Below are 16712 nucleotides of genomic sequence, written 5' to 3' on the forward strand. Positions count from 1 at the left end.
GAATTTCTGACGGTGCGGATGGATCTGGAAGTGCGTTAGTACAGTTACTAGAAAGGTCGGGAAGCCCGGCATGATTGGTGCAGCAGTAAGAAGGACGGACGTTGATTGGTTGATGGGGGAGAAGGCGGAGCATGGGGGAGAGGGCGGTTATGAGGAAAGCTCTGGAAGATTCGGCGCTGCTCGGCGCTGATTGGCGCGCGGTGAGGTCAGCGCTGTTGCTGGGGGGGAGCCGCCTTGCGCAGGCAGATTTTTCGTGGGGCGGGTGCGATGCGCATGCGCGCGGTGGGCGAAGGCTGGGGGTCTGCATCCCGCCCCTGTGGACATGGGGATGGCGATGGCGCTGGGGCACTTATTTAGCCTCTCTCTGAGCCTCAGGCAATGCCCAACAGCCTGGCATGAGCTAGAATGCCCTGGAGAGGGAGGGATTACCGTCGGTGCCAGCTTGTCGCTGACCCGCGTTGGTACTGGTGTGCTGCCTGACCTCTAGGGCCGTGGCCTGAGGCGTTTGTGGCAGAGCCTGGGATAGTCTGCAAGGTTAGTCCTGGCCTGTGTGCAAAAGCCGGGAAGCACAGAAGTGAGTTGGCAGAGCTGGAAGGAAAAAGCTGTCCTTTAGAAACGGGCGAGCACTGGTGACTGGTGTATCACGTTTGCTGCAGGCCATGTGCCCCTGGTCATGCAGCCCATTTCCTGAGCCGCCCTCTGAACCAATTTCAGCCAGCTGACAGCTTAATTATTTAACGTCAGGCTGAAAAACAACCCCTCTGAAATGCTGATGTTTGAAATTCAAATACCTGTTTATGTGCCTTCAGAACAGGAAGCTTTGATCAGGTTACTGAGTCGCTTCCTTCTGAGAAGTTGCAGAGTTGTGCTTTGTGTTAATTAAACTTTTGTTACACTTTCCAGACTGGCTCTTTGCTCATGTCAGGCTATATCTGGAGCACTCATAACACAAAAAGTTTCTTTTTTATGCAGTAGTTTTATCTGCTGCTAGCTTGCTCAGTGAAGCCAGATGAATTTGCTGTTAAAGTCCTCTACTACAAAGCATGAAGACACCTCAATGACAAGATTTAAGTACAGATACTCAATTTCCTCTGTCCAAAAAAACCAAGACAAAACCCCCAAACCACGAAAACAACTCAGTAATAACAAACCCATTTTGCCTTCCTTTCTCCTAACAGGGTTTATGTCTGTTAGCAGTCTGGTTATGTCTGGTTTACAGTAAAAAGGAAATAAATAATCCCAACAGTAATTCAAAATGTTGAAACAGGAAGAGAGGAAAATGTTAACCAGAAAGTTCAGAGGCAGCTCGATGGTGATAACCAACCTTGGGAATATTACTCAGCTATGGAAATTTAGAGCAAAACCCAGATTTAAGCAGTGTTGTATTTTGTTTCTTTATCGTTTTTGTTTAGCGTTTCCAATAGGTATGTTTTGTTTGCATGGTGCCACGGTGACTTTGTTGGCTCCAAGGCTGGACTGTCTGTGCTGTGTATCCCAGACACTGCTCCAGGAACCATGTGCCTCAGCCAAACAGTGTTACGGAGTCCTGAAGGGAAGGCCACAAGTAACTACTAGTTACAGATGTTAAAGGCCACATCTGTTAAACTGGACATTAACCACAGGCTAATCTAAAATATGGCCTGTGTTTGAGCACATCAGACATGCATTTAGAGCTTTAGTGTGCATCTCTTTGATTTATAATGTCCTAGATAGAGAAGTAAAAATTTTTGTGTTCTTTTGTGGAAGCCAGGAAACACAGGAGCCTTCCCTTATTTTTTTTTTCCTAAGTATGGCTAAATCCTCTGACTAATCTCTCATCCTTGTTTGGTTTCTGTTTAAGTATCCAAATCAACAGACCAGAATAAAGGCCAAAGAAGATGGGTCTACCATGGGTAGTTCTTTAAATACTTTGGCTCCTGAAAAATTCATGCTTCAGAGAAACTATGTCAAGCACAGGCAGCAACATGCTGACATTGTATGCAGGCTGTGTTTCAAAAATCATTATGGATTAAATTAATCAATTCCATGCAAAAAGCATCTCTATTTTCTTCAGTTACCCCTCTGTCAAAGGAGATAAACAAAAGAGTTAGGCTTTGTGCATACAGCTCCAGGGCCCAGCAGAATTCAACTCATGTCCATAGCCTGCAGGCAAGCTACCCTACACAGGCCACCATTAGCATTCTGCAGCCTCCACTGCCTGGATTAATTTAATTCTATTAATCTGCACTCACCATCTACATGCCTGTACAGAGCCCATCTCTTGTTTGAAGAGGGTGGGCTGAATACAGAGAACTAAAATACCTTTTTTCCTGCCCCTTGCCATTTTCTATGTGTTAAACTCATGCTCTGAATGTTACATACTTTGTACCTGCACAGATCCTTTATACTATATCCAGTGATAATTATTGAAAGGTGCTTCTTTTAAAAGTCAGAATGCAGTGTTTATATATTGTGGGCCAAATTCTGTCTCATTGTCACACATCATTTGTGTAGAACTGTCCCCCAAGCTGAAGGTGATGGCCTTCTCACTTCATTTTTCTCAGTTTCTGCTTCACCTCAATTTCTTTAAAAATTATTTGATACAGATAAAGATCTGTTTATCCTTAGAGTGTGTGGTAGCTGTTGTGGTTGTACAAAGCAGATGTGTTTAACATATATGCCAGTCTTTCTCCAGCAGCTCTCAGTGAAGAATCATCATCAAGCAACTGACTGTGAACTGTGTATAAATAAATGCAAAGCTGAGAAAGAACAAGAATCTGTCTTGTGACTGGCCTTGTGTGCAGGTGGCCCCAGCCTTTGCCAGAGCACAAGGCCTGCAGTTGGGAACACTTATTTCTTTCCAAGTGGTTTCAAAAGTAGGTCACTGGGCAGTAGTACAAAGCAACCTACTTTTAGAAGAGAAGAATCTGGGGTCAGAGAAATGTTTCCAACAGATCTGTACATTTAGAACACAAGCTGGGTCTGTCTTTTATCAACACCAATGTCCTAGCAACTGCATATCATTTCTACATGAGCAATGTCAAATGAAGCAATCTGCTTACCTTCAGGGAGAAGGGTTTAACCTGGGACAACCACTCAGGCAGTTTGTTTACCAAGTTCAGTACTGCCCCTTTGTTCAGATAAAAACAGGGCTACTTGCCAGAGGGAATAAACAATGTATATTCCTATCTCATAATACTGCTCACACCTACCTCAGGACTGTCTCACTGCTTATGACACAGGATAATTATATTTACCTGTGTACAGTTGTAGAGATAAACATTTTCTCCTCCAACCTGTAACACTGCAATGAGGCTAAAGCTCCAGCCACGAGACAGAGCTGTGGCGTGTTACTGCTTGTCCTTGTCCTGCCAAGCTCAAGGGTTGCAAAAATAGTCACAGTTCAAAGTACTGTGAGATTGGCTGTGATATGAGATTACCAAAAAAAGACAACTATCTTGAGTTTTGGTTTTTTAAAGCCTTATGCTAAAAATACCTTAAGTAAGCACAGTTTTTAATAAGCTACCAACCTCGGGAGCTGAAAGCTTAAGAAAAACAAATAGATACCTAGATTTGTAGCCAAAAGAGGAAAATGAGCAATACTCCTTCATCTCCCTGCTTGTTTGAAGCATATTTTGATCTCTATGGATACATGGGATACACCTTTAAGGTCTGTGCTGCCTCAATAAACAGGCCTGGGCATGTCTGTCTCTGTAGGTCTAAATGACCTAGAGGAACATGTGGCAATTTGCTGTGCTTCTGATGTAAGGAGACTTCTAAAGGGCATTTTATAAAGACGCCATCAGCCTGAAATGACAGGTTTGTGCCTGCACGTTCTGCCAGTGAAAGCAACAATTAATAACTAGGTCTATTCTAAAAATTACTTCTCTGCATCTTTTCAGTCTGCCTCCTGCCTGCGAGTCTTTTGGATCCGATCCAAGCTGCACTGCAGTGAAGGAGCTCTCTTTGTTCACCTTCTCTCTGCTGTGTCTGAGCCTGTTTAGCATGTGGTTTCTGGGGTGAGGTTTTTCAGCAGAACAGCAAAGAAGCACCTTGAGAAACAGAAAGATAGAAGAAATAAGACCAAAACCACTGTTAATCATTGTTAATGTTTTTCAAGAGAACCTTTCCAACAGTGACCAAAACCAAATACTGTCATGTCAAGGCCATTCAGAACAGCCTTCATTCACTGACCAGAAGTGATACCTCCTGTGTTTCCAGATCCAGCTTGGATCCCTTGGTGGTGAGGACAATGTCCAGAATGCTTGACCCTCTACAACACCAACACTAAAATCCAAGCAGTGACATTTTTCTCCCCTGCACGGACTTTGTGGTTTTAACTACCTTAGTTCTTTTAAGTGTGGTGTTAGCTGTACACTACTTCTAGTTTCATGCCTATGAGATGAAAAGCATACACAGTTCCTAATTCCCTTTAACCCACAAACATGTAGCTGCTCAGTGCTGGTTTTGCGATGAAAATGTCCTTACAGACAGATTCTCAGTGTGGGCTGCAAGCCAGGGCTGCAGAGCTGAGTCATTGTTATACAAACAGAGCTGAGATGGCACAAAAGCCACCTTTGTACTGTACCATTAAGACACATCAGCTGTTGAACTTTGAGTATCACAAGACACCTAAACAAACACAAGGAAGCTGATTTACTGGACTTTCCCTCTTGCTGATCCCCTCCTGCTGAATACTTCCTCCTTCTCCATTTTGTCCCAGAAGCTTAAGAGCAAAAACATTCTTCATCAAGCTATTGGCTTCTGCTGCAGTCTGGCAAACATTGCATCAGATGTGGAAGCAATGTACCAGTGAAAGCTGTTAACTCCGTGCGCTGGGAAACGCCTGCTGGCCAGGTGCTGACGGTGCAGCAGGCAACCATGGGAATGTAAGGCTTGCAAATCAGAATGCAAGTGAAATTTATCATCAGCCACCATAAAGCTCTCAGATTAGTTATTTATGTGTCTCAGTTTTGAGCTTTAAGAGTCTTTCATAATAAAATAGGAAATAAATTAAAAAGGAGGAAAATTTTCTGTATCCTTCTGAAACGAACCTGCATTTTTCTTTAGCCTGAATGCCATAGGGGAACAGAATTTAGCTTCTCAAAACGATTCCTATACTTAAATTATGCTGAACTAATTGTGGAGGGGCACAAGGAGTGATGGATTTGCAGATTTCCATGGGCTGCATATTCCACTTTTCTCACTGGAACTGCTTTTTGAGAGTGTACAAGTGCTAGTGTCTTCTGTCTTGTGGAGGGGAGGTTATTTGTAAGAACTAATCACTAACAAGCTCCTGAAATACATTCCTGTTTTCAGTTTAGTGCAGTACCTGGTTTTAGAAAAGAACAGACCATGTAGGCTGAAACCTGCAACTGCTGCTGGCTGTACCCCACACTGAAGGCAAACAAATCCATGCTGCAAACTGCACAGGCTCAGTTTCAGGTCACAATCTCCAGTTTCACCTGAGTGACTTTTCCTCCCAAAATATATGGTGAGTAACATAAAATCTAGTGTGACTAAAGGCCTGGGAGTGGCTCTGATCAGGAGCTACAGATGAACATGCTGGCATGGGCCAGAATTTGTCACACAGAGTGTATTAAAAAGGCTCCCATTAGGATGAGTAACCAGTACAAAGGTCCACATGATGAATGACAGGAAATTGTAGCTCAGTGCCCTTTCCAGAGGCTTCTCCAGAGGTGCTGAGCTACAGGATTGTTATGCAAGTTCTGGTATGTACCATCTCAGGAAGCAGCCTACACAGTGCAGTCGCATGTTTTGAAAGCTGTTTTCCAGACCAGATTGTGCTGACAGCAGTTTTTCTGTCCTGTTGCTTTGCTGTATTCCTGGATGAGGCATGGCCCTTTGGTGCCTCTTCTACCCAACAAGCTGTCAGCTCACTTGTTTACATCTTCCCCTAACCCCCTACTTTAGAAAAGCAAGACATTAACTCCTGTTTAAAATACAAATTCTTGATTGTAACTCAGACAAAATAAATCTCCAATCTCCAGTCCTGCGACACTGGGCACAAAGTATTATCCTTGGAGTGATTTTTTTTTTATCTCAGCCAAACATGTGTTGGAGACCTACAAATTTTGTACTTCTCCCCTTGGAAAACAGCATTGTCTTTCAGATGTTCAGGAATAAGCTTTTCTAAACTATTTGCCATGAGGGGTGATTTCACATTCTCCTAGCTTTGGGGTTTGTTTTTTGTGTGTGTGTGTTTTACTTTTGTTTGGAGTTTTTTTGTTCGTTTGGTTGGTTGTTTTGTTTTGTTTTCAAATGTATGTACTACCTTGTTTATTTTCCTCTATAAGGCTTTGTTGACAGAATTTGAGGAAAGTTCTCTGATGGGTATCGAATGAGAGTCCATTTCTCTGCAGGGCTGCCGTACTGATTTCAAACCTCAGGAAGGGTAAATGCACCCCGGAAGGCGCATCCTGATACACTGCAGTGTTGTTGAACAGCAAGTTTGTTTCTCAGAGCGGGTGCCTAGCAGAGATGTGAAACCTCGGGTCTGCATCCTTGAATGCATGCGGCGTGAGCTGATAATAATTAATGCTGGTGGATAACTTGGCATTTTTGTCCTCACACGGAACCTTACACGGCAGAGGCGAGCCAGACTCCTCCCCTTGGGACAAGCGGCCCAACAGCCTGGGGCGGGATTTTCCCCTGCGCATCAGTTCTGCTCGTTCGCCGTGCTCCGTTCCCCGTTACAGCTGCCAGACGGGGCCCATGCCGGCAGCGGCTCGTCCTTTGTGGCCCTGCTGTTAACCTCCGACCGGGCCACCCCCGGGCCACCCCCGGGCCACCCCCGGGCCACCCCCGGGCCACCCCCGGGCCACCCCCGGGCCTGCGGATCGCCGCCGTGGCATTACGGCGCCCCCTGGCGGACGCGGCGCAGCACGGTTCGGCGGCGCATGGGGCGAGCTACGGCGGGCAGCGCACGGCGGTCCCGGCGGGGCAGTCCGGCCGCCAGCAGCCCCCCCACGGGCCGGGGGCGCCGGAGCCGAGCAAAGAAAGCAGGCGGAGCCCCGGTCGGGCCGGGGACTCAGGCACAGCCCCCCGGCCCCTTCGATCTAGGGGCGCAGAGCGGGCGCTGGGCCGCCTTCCAGGAGCGGCACCGGCTGAGCTGCGAGGAGGCGGCGCGGCTGCTGCTGGACGCCTAGTGAGTAATGGGGCCGAGGCGGATCTGCCCCGCGCAGAGCGCCGTCCTCTTGGCAGCACTCGTACAGCAGCACACGCGGGCTTCTGGAGAGCTGCAGAGAATTGGAGGGTGGGGAACGTCCCCTGCATGCACCACGGAGAAGGTGGCCTTCTATGCTAAAGCTTCCCACGGTTTAGGGCTCTCCCATCAAAAACGCCTTTGGGGGCATCGTGCTGGACCTGTGAGGCTCAGCTACTATATCTCCACCCATTTTCTGCGCGCTTTCTTTCTAGAGCACAGCACATCATCACTGGGCTGTCAGAGGTGACTGTCTTTGGGAATGAAAATCTGAAAGGAAAAGGTTTTTCCTTTGTATTTGGCGTTTGACCGAGCATGGTCATTCTGCCCTGTTGCTATGGAGGCGTCCTAGGGGAGAGGGAGAAGCACAAGCTCTGAAATTCCTTGATCATGAAGTTCCTTGGCAATTACAACACAAAATAAAAAATGCAATCAAAAAATAGTGTAGAATTCACTTGTCCTTGCTTTCCCCAGGTTTTAAATGGAGGATATTTTTTGTGGGGAAACGGGGAAATTCCATTCCTAGATCCAATAGGGTTGTCCGGTTCTATGTACTGTTATAATCTGGCTCTGCACTTTGACCTGGGCTGTGGCAGGGCAGTTTATGTTCTCTGTTGCACGGGGAATGTACTTGAACTGCTGCTCATCTTTCCTTTTCACCATTGTAATGAAACCAGAGGACAAAAGCCAATCTCTACCTCACTGTGGGACATTTTATAAAAATACATTTCAGTGGATACATTCTCTGGTGTTCTGCAATTGCTCAAAGCTGAACTGAATCATGTAGCACACAGCCTTACTGTTCTAAACCCCTGTATGATCACAAAACCTCTCTGTTGTTTGTCTCTGCAGTGAATACAGAGGTTTAGTCAAACACACAGGAGGCTGTCACTGCGGAGCCGTCCGCTTTGAGGTCTGGGCTTCAGCAGATCTGCATGTTTTTAACTGCAAGTGAGTTGGGTTGTTCCCTGTCCTCATTGATGAATATAAACTCGTATGTTTTTCCAGTCTGTACCTTAGAGCTAAAAGAAGATGCCACAACTGCAGAGCATCCTCTGAGCTGTCTCTGTAGGGTATAATTATGTCCTGATCCAGTATGGGATCTGTGCTGGCGATTTCAGATGCTGCTTCTTTGGGCAGGATATCAGGTCTCATATCTGTGCTCACACAGAGAGTGTCAGGAGAGATCTGAGGAGTACAGGTGCTCAGGCATCTGCTTTATGTTTCCTGTGTGTTCAGTGTGCTCAAAGCACATCAGTCCTCTACACTTGATCCTCTCAGTGACCACTACACCTGTTACCACTTGTGCACTATCTGATTTCAGCAGTTTCCCCCCTTTGCCTGCAACTAGTTTGCTTCTAGCTGATGGGTAAACTTCTGAACCTTAACTTTCTTGTTTGCAAGATTAATGTTGGCAAAACTGGCAAAGTCTGAACTGAAAGTTTAATTTCTTAAGGCTAGAGTTTGTACTTGTTATGTCTTTTGAGAGTTGCATATGTGAAGAAAAAAATGGTATCTAATGTTTGGTGTAGGAGAATCCCCTATCAGCGTGCCTGCAGGGTCACTCTGTTCCATGGGTACTTACCCAAACACCTCTGATACCTTGACTCCCCTCTTGCTGCTTACCTCTGTGATGCTAACCAGGAGCCATTTCAGCTGTCAGTGGAATTTCTGTTATCAAGAGGTCCATGCTGGATCTCATGGCTGTACTACAACTTGTCCACTGCTTCTCAAAAGGTCTGTTTTTTCTTTCACAGTTGCAGCATTTGCACAAAGAAACAGAACAGACATTTCATTGTCCCAGCGTCACGTTTCAAGCTGCTGAAGGTAGAGTGAGAATGCAGTAAGAGCATGGCCATGGACATGAGCAGAATAATCCAGTGTTAGCCTCAGAGATGCAAGTGGCAGCTGGCTTTCTATCCTAAGTTTGTCTGGTTGGGGGAGATAGCTGAATTTAATGCCCCGTGGTGAATTTTATGCTGTGAGTGTGTTAGTGGATCTCAGTGAGCTGCCATTAGAGCTCTGTGCAGTTCTCAGGCTTGACTGGGGTGGCCCTGTGTACAGAGGGGTTCAGAGAAGGAGCATGAATGCAGACCTCTCTATCTCCAGTAAGGCATGAAGATGCTATTTTAAAGTTTACGTTTCTTAGCAACAGGCCCATAGGAAGGAATTAACACATCTGTTTATGTGGGAAACTGACATGGCTTTTCATTTGCTTAGGGTGCTGAGAATTTGACAACGTACACCTTCAACACACATCGTGCCCAGCACACCTTCTGCAAGACCTGTGGTGTGCAGAGCTTTTATACTCCTCGTTCTAATCCAGATGGCTATGGTAGGTAACCAAAGTTAAGCACCAAGCAAACCCTGGGTGCTAACATGACAGCAGTGAGCACCATGTGCCTTAAGAGTTTGTTCCTGAAGTGCTAAACATCTGAACCTGTACCTCCTCCATAAGGAACAGGTATAAGGAACAACCTTACCCATGAGGGTAAGGAACAACCTTACCCATGAACCAGGGGCTTCTGCCCATGACAAGTTTCTTATCCAGGCTTCTCAACCTCACAGCAACAGCTGGACTGAGCATTTACCATTCCCTGAGATGCTCCATCCACAGAGTGGTGCAGGCATCTCCCACACATTATGAAAAGCAGGTTTCAAAGTACTCTGTCTTCCCTCAGGAATAGCCCCCCACTGTCTGGATGATGGCACTGTGCAGACCATTGTCACAGAGGATATCAATGGCAAGGAATGGGAGAAGGCAGTGAAGGAACATAAGACCATCAGAGACATGTCAAAACCCTGATACACCCTTCCAGCAGCTGACCTTGGAGCACTGCCATGGAACTGTAGTCTTGGCTTTCCTGGGTGAGGGCTGGGAAAATCAGTATCTGTTGTTATCTGTTCTCTGTTTCTTAAATAAACCTATGCTGTCTGTCCCTTAATTTGTGATTTAATGTTTTCAAACTACTTCTGTTCCATAAACCACCCCAGGGCTGCTATTTTGGTACTTTGCCCTTAGCTGTGCCAAAGTATGTATCACAGTAAACAGAGCAAAGTACAAAAAAACCCAACAACAAACCTAACCTTTGCTTTTATGGATATTTCCTGTGTTCCAAGTCTGGCTTATAAAACTGTCCTGTGAGACAAATCTCTTGCTTAGAACAGAACATGAACTTACTCTGGGTTTTCTGCATTGACTTCAATGAATTGACTATGGACTTGAAGTTGAAAGGGGATTTGAAAGAGCTTAGCAGGCTCAAGTTCAGTAAAGATTTATATGGGTGCTTAGCAGTGTGCAAGAGAGGAACCACTGAAGTTATTCATGTGTTTTGCTTAAGTCTGAGCTTACTCATGGTCTTAAGGCTGAGTAGATTTATGCTTAGGTGCTGACTCATAGCTAGGGATCTGAGTTTATACTCTGTTATTGGCACAGACTTCACTGCAACCAGGAACTGGGTTGTGGTCTTCAGAAGGAGGATATGCTCACAGTGGCAGATCAGGATCTGGCAGTCCGAGCTCTGATCTTGATCATGCAGTGTACAACCAGGAAAGATGTGAGTGCAAAGGTCTACAGAAATGTTGAGTATTGCTGACTTTGCTCCACTGTGACCTCACAGAAACCCAAATCACTAGAAAAATCTCTGTATAGCTAAGAAATTAAACCCTTGGAAGCTGCTTCACTTACCTCTAACATAAAGGGAGAGGATCTTTTAACTCTTGCACTTGTCTTTAACATAAGTGGAACAGCTTTTGAAACATCTCTTGAGATTTTTATCTCCACATGTTCTATAAAAGATCTAGTTACAGTCTGGGTCTCTTGCAGCTCATTCTTATGTCCTGTTGAGACACTTGCGAGTGGATCTTGAGCCCCATGTTCTGAAGCAAAAAGAAATGGTCATTTTTCAGAAGGGATGCTCTGCAAAGGTGGAGCCTGCAACATGACATGTGTGAAAGAAGCAGCAGCAAACATCTGTGCAGTCAGAGAAATTGGTGTGATTTCTGATGTTTTATTCATAAGCTTTGGCTTTTTAAAGTTCTGGTTTTATCTGAGGAGATAGCATGATCTTTGAAAAGTTATTCCTGGTATCTGGATTTTACAAAAGTACCAAGAGAGAGTTGCCAAGCAGTCCTCACAGCTGTATCCTCCTGGGGAAAAACAGTTTGTGAAAAGTCTTCTCTAATGCAGAATATTCTTGCATTTGACTCCTAGTCTGGTTTATTCAGATTTCTTACCCTGTTGAGACAACAGAGCAGTTCCCTGCTCATCTCATTGCATCAGGCAGCAAGATACCCACAAGGAAGTTCATGCAGCCTGGTTTTTGTAGTCTGAAGGAATGGCACACAAAGAGAATCCTGTCCTCTTAAACACATAACAGGTGTGTTTTCTTTAGTCCTGGGCATGGCACAGTCTTTTTCTGCTTGTTCTTTTACTCTTGAAGTTGCGAGTGGCATCTCTTTCACAGAAGTTGGAGTGAATTGATGACCATGTAACGTGAAAAAAGCAGATAGATGTGGCGGAACCAGAGGAGCTGGCTGCCATGACACCGCATGGCTCTCTAGAAGGAAAAAGAGTTGAGAAAGCATTAAAAAAACCTTCCAGGCCTAATGTGAGGGCAGTTTCCTAGGCCTCCCATGATATGATGTTCAGTGCCAGTTTATAGGGAAGCCTGTTTTCAGTGTGCAGGGAAGAAGTAGTGGGAGGCAGAAGGCTGCCTGTGCTATGGGACCAAGGGGCAAGGGGAGGCCTATCTGCCCCTTTGTCACTTGGTGGTGTGCTGCCTAATATTCAGAGGGGTCCTGCTAGAAAGGACATTGGCACTTTCTTTGTCACACATGATTCCTCCTCCCAGTGTAATCTCACGCCCGGGTGCTCACATGCTGGGCCAGCAGAAACTTGATAGGTGTGCATCTGAGAACACTTTGCACACTGCTTCCGATCATACATCGCCAGCTGAAACTGCATCTATTTATAGTGCACAGGCTCAGAAAGGTCAGGTTTCAGCAACAACACCCACAGGGCACTAACACTTCCTTTATCAGAGCACTTTCCATACCTAACTCTTATCTTTCAGCAGCCTCAAAAGCAGGGAACTTTTGTAATCTGTGGATTAACTGAGGCTGTTCGCTGGGCAAATACTGTCATGGAATGGCAGCTCATCAGATCTGATATCTGAACCTGTGGACTAAATGCTTCTCATGCAGCAAAATAGGTTAAAAATACACAATAGAGAAGGGAACTCAGAAAGAGCTGTGGATCACAAGTTCAGAAGCTGTGCTTGCCTTTAGTTAGAGCTGCGATCCAAGGACTCTGTTCCCAGCCAGCACTCACGCCATTCTTTTGACAGGTCCCACCATATATTCAGAGTATTTGTTGGATCCAGCCTGCTCTGAAATCCATCCTAGACACAGTGTAGAACTCAGTGCCCTGTGACTACTGAAGATCTGTGAGCTGTGCAGCCCTCTCCTGCTGTCCACACAGCACAGGAAGCAACCCATCTTGTCCATTCATGTTTTACAAATCACTCACAAGTGCCATTTACAATCCATGTATGTAATTAGTTACCAAGTTTTCTGTGAGTATGACACTGGTGACCGAAGTCTTCCCAATGATGATGAGCTATTCAAACAGGTTAAGCAGGCACCATGCATCTCACCTTGGCTTGTTCAGTCTCCTCCTCTGTGAGTATGAAGAGGGCATCTCCAGGCAGGAGGTAGGAAATGGGCACATCCAGGATGGAGATGTATTTCCGGAAGAGATTTACTGATTGAAGCACAAACACGTGGCACCCTAGAGAGAGACAAAAGATAAATAGTTCTTGAAGGTGCCCATCCCTTCAGGCTCAGCAGGTCTTGGCAGGCTCCCCTCTACTGCTGGCGATGGGAATCCTTTTTGTGCTAAAGGGGAGCAACATCTACTCATGCTTCCACCAGGATCTGTGCCCAGTGCATACCTATTACCATCTGTACTGGTTCTTGTTCTGCATGTGGTCGGTGCAAAACAAAGCTAGCTCTGAATACCAAAGGGTTTGGGGTGTTTTGGTTTGGTTTGGTTTTTTTCCTTATAATATAAGTTATGTAGTTAGACTCAAAAGGCACAGATGGCTCTCTAAATGCTGGCACAATATCATATAATGGAAGTTTAAAACAGCGGTCTCTGGTTCAGCTACAAAAATGAAATTTCCTCTTTCCACTCCAATTCTTAGCTACAGAAAAAATATTTACAGGATTCAGGGATGGCTGTGTCAAATATTAACTCAGGCAGGCAGTTAGATTGTAACAGAGTTCCAGAATTCACTGCTCAGATGTTTGTGAGGAAGCAGATGAAGGTAATGTGTGCAAAATCTCTACTGGTGTAGAACTTTTTTTCTGTTTTAAAGAGCTCCTGGAACTCTAAAGTCAATTGCTTTTTTCTTTACCATGACTAAATTGTCTTCAGTGATGAGCTCAGAGAGCTCATCCATTAAGAGCCTGTAGCTCTCACAGGAGATGCTTTGGGATTTCTCAGGGCTTGGAAGCTGCTGTGATTATGCTCCACACTTCAGACATTGTGTTAAAGTTTGACAGAAAAGCCCAAGGTCACAGTTTACAGAAGTGGTCAGATATGCAGTTAGGTTTGCAATGAGATTTTCTTCAGTGTGCCCTCAAACAGTGAAATTATCCAAGGCAGCCAAAGAGCAGGACAGGACAGCCCTGATGGACACCCCCCAGCACATTTCCAGGATCTTTCAATTCCTTTCAAGAGAAGATGTACAGTTTGTTCCAACTTTTCAGTAGCCTTTTCCACTCACGAAAGCAAAACTGGGAACTTTATTTCAGTATCACAGAGGGCTCCAGAGTGACACTGCCCATCCAGTTCTCTTCTGCATTGACCCTGGGACATGCAGGATGGGCAGAGCATTCGAAGGAGCTGCTTTCTCCTGCTGTAGGCAGCAATGAGCAAGGGTTAGAGACCTCAAGAGAAATCACTGGCACTTCCATTCAGACAAAGGCTCACACGAGTCTCCGCCCTGCCAGGAGCCGGAGGAAAAGCGCTCCAGAAGCTCAGGGCTATCTGCTGCAGGTGCGGCCTGCCAAGAGCTGCCAGCAGATGGCAGTGTCCCACCAGCTGCCGAGGGAGCTGGCACCCCCGCCGCTTCCTGCCAGCACTGCCGTGCCCAGGCTGCCCAGGTGAGGGTCACTCTTGACAGCCCTCTGCCTTGCAGCTCCTCCTGCCTTCACTGTGTCAGCACCGTGTCGCTGCTCCATCCTACTCCATCCAAGCCTGGCAAGGTCACCGTGCCCGGCCCTGCAGAGCAGCAGCTGTGCGATGCTGTGTCGGTGTGAGCTGAAATTCCCCCACCACCAACAATAACCAGGCTAGCCCAGTCTGGAAGCAAATGAAAAGCTGTATTTACAAGCAGAGTCTAAAATCTACAATGAAATGCAATGAATATATACAAATATACAAAATTCACGACATTCACAAATATATACAATCAACAGAAAAAGACAACCGATCTCCCTTTGCTTCCCCCCAAGGGGACCTTCCCAAAGGGGCCTCTCTCTCCCAGGAGCTTCCCCCCCAGACCCCCCTGGACAGAGAAGCAGAGTTAGTTAAGCAGAAACTTAGCTGCCAAGGTCAGTGTGTTATCTTCAGCCAGAAGAGAAGAAGAAAACAGCAGCCAGACAGCCCAGCAACTGCCCCCACTGCCGAACGCAGAATGTGCAGAGTGCCTACTTTGTTTTGGGTAATAGTTCTTAAACATTTCTATCTATCCAATGGAAGTGTTTAGAACAATCAGTATTTTGCTTTCTTATACCCAATAGTGACTTATTTACATTCTTTCACTTTCTCTGTTCTGAATTTTGCAAGGAAAAATTAAAAAGACAGTTTCAAACCATCACAGATGCCATCTGGAAGGAGCGAGGGCTCTGCCAAGCACCCTGCAGTGTGTCCCTCAGCTGTGTGGGCATGCAGTCAGCTGTGTGACCAGCACGGCCTGTGCCCCCTCCTGATGCCAGTCTGAGTCGAGCCCCTGCCTCGTTCACTCAGCACTCTGACAAGTGACAGACAGCTCAGCTTGTTATGGTAAGGGCTGCTCAGCAGTGACAAGTGTGCAGCTGCACTCAGAAGTGCCCTGACAGTTTACTCCCACTAAAGATATCTTTTGTTTCCAAGCAGCAAATTTGGAAGCAAACGCGTGATGTGCCATGAGCAGGGGAACCACTTTCCCCCCTTCCCTACAGAGATCCTCCAGGCTGCTCAGAAAGGCCCAGGCTGTTGGTGAGGAGTTTCAGAGAAAAGTTAGTACAGTGCTGGACTAGGGCCAGAGCAGAGGAAAGGAATAGACATGGATCTCCTTGCTCTTGCAGTCAGCATTCCCACTGGCCACCTGTTTGCTTTTCACTGCTTACTGGGGAGGACAGGGGGAGAGCAAACATTGGGCAACAGGTTTTCCCTTTCCTGGATGGTTGTTAATGGACCCTGGCAATGCCACGTGAATTCCTGCTCACAGTGATGGGAACAGAGGCTGCTAGAGGGTCATCCACCACCATCTCTGAAGCCTGGGCTGCTCTGCCAATAAAATGTGCTCTCCCTTTCCTCATTGTCTTTTCTCTAAGAAATATGAAGTCATGCAGCAATTATGCCCTTTTATTCCCCAAAGCTCAGCACTAAGAGCTCAAAGCAACTGCAAGTGATTTCAGTATTGATCAGTCTGACCTCCTGGGTCACATCAGGCAAGGCAATGGCACTCCAGCCTCACAAAATGAAGGGCACTCTAAGAGTCCTCTGTGTTAGTGACCTGACAAGGATCTCCACCTGCTGACAGCAAAGGCTGCTCCACATGGGAACATGAGCAAGGAAAGAATGTACAATCCTGGGAGAGATGGAAAAGGTTTCAGAGAAACAGGCTGCTCCCTGCCAGGCAGGGTGGGAGAAGTGCTGCCATTGATGAGTCTACTTCTGTGACACCAGCAGGTGAAGCTTTTCAGAGCCTGTTGTGACTGTGACCTGGGTAGGATGGGATTAACAGTGTAATACAACCTCTCTGGACTGGCAAAAAAGGCAAGATCAATATAGCCACTGGATTAGGCCTAGAATAGAAGGGCATGGAGCCCACAGCCTGTCCAGCTTGGCTTTCTACTTCCACATCTCTTATGCAGCAAGTATGCCCAGCATGAGAAGATGATTAGCAGATCTATGGGTGCTAAAAGCTTACGCTGCTCCTGACAGACAGTAGCACACCAGCTTGTTGGGAAGAGCACTGGCTAGAGCTGGCTGGGGCCAGCAGTAAGGGTGGATACATGTCCAGCCACTGTCTCTGCTTCCAGAAGCAAGCCTGTGTATGCCTGGGCTGGAGAGCTTGATGACAGAGTATAAAAAGCCTGTTGTGTTTGTGCTGGCTAAAGGCATTAGAAAGCAAAGCAGGATATTTAGGGTGCTCATTTGCATATCACTGAGCCAGTGCAAGGCTTAAGCTGGCTTTTGCTTTTGTGGGGAGATTTTCTGTGGATTCCCTGATCA

The 16712-nt window shown here is 46.3% G+C and overlaps 2 protein-coding genes across 2 annotated transcripts in view; one reads left to right on the forward strand and one right to left on the reverse strand.

Moving 5' to 3' along the window:
• Positions 1-6899: 6899 nt before the first annotated feature.
• Positions 6900-10134, forward strand: CENPV (centromere protein V). The gene is made up of 5 exons (XM_054394324.1): positions 6900-7147; positions 8057-8155; positions 8962-9031; positions 9425-9539; positions 9886-10134. The coding sequence occupies exons 1-5, from the start codon at positions 6900-6902 to the stop codon at positions 10008-10010; spliced, it is 657 nt and encodes a 218-aa protein (XP_054250299.1). The 3' UTR covers positions 10011-10134.
• A 1530-nt stretch (positions 10135-11664) lies between these two features.
• Positions 11665-16712, reverse strand: part of PIGL (phosphatidylinositol glycan anchor biosynthesis class L) — a 59011-nt gene continuing 53963 nt past the window's right edge. Inside the window, exons 6-7 of the mRNA XM_054394544.1 lie at positions 12862-12995; positions 11665-11763 (exon numbers count right to left, since the gene is read on the reverse strand). Coding sequence (XP_054250519.1) covers positions 11665-11763; positions 12862-12995 — 233 coding nt within the window. The remainder of the gene's footprint in view (positions 11764-12861; positions 12996-16712) is intronic.

Source organism: Indicator indicator, chromosome 30, assembly GCF_027791375.1.
Source record: "Indicator indicator isolate 239-I01 chromosome 30, UM_Iind_1.1, whole genome shotgun sequence".
Classification (NCBI taxonomy): domain Eukaryota; kingdom Metazoa; phylum Chordata; class Aves; order Piciformes; family Indicatoridae; genus Indicator; species Indicator indicator.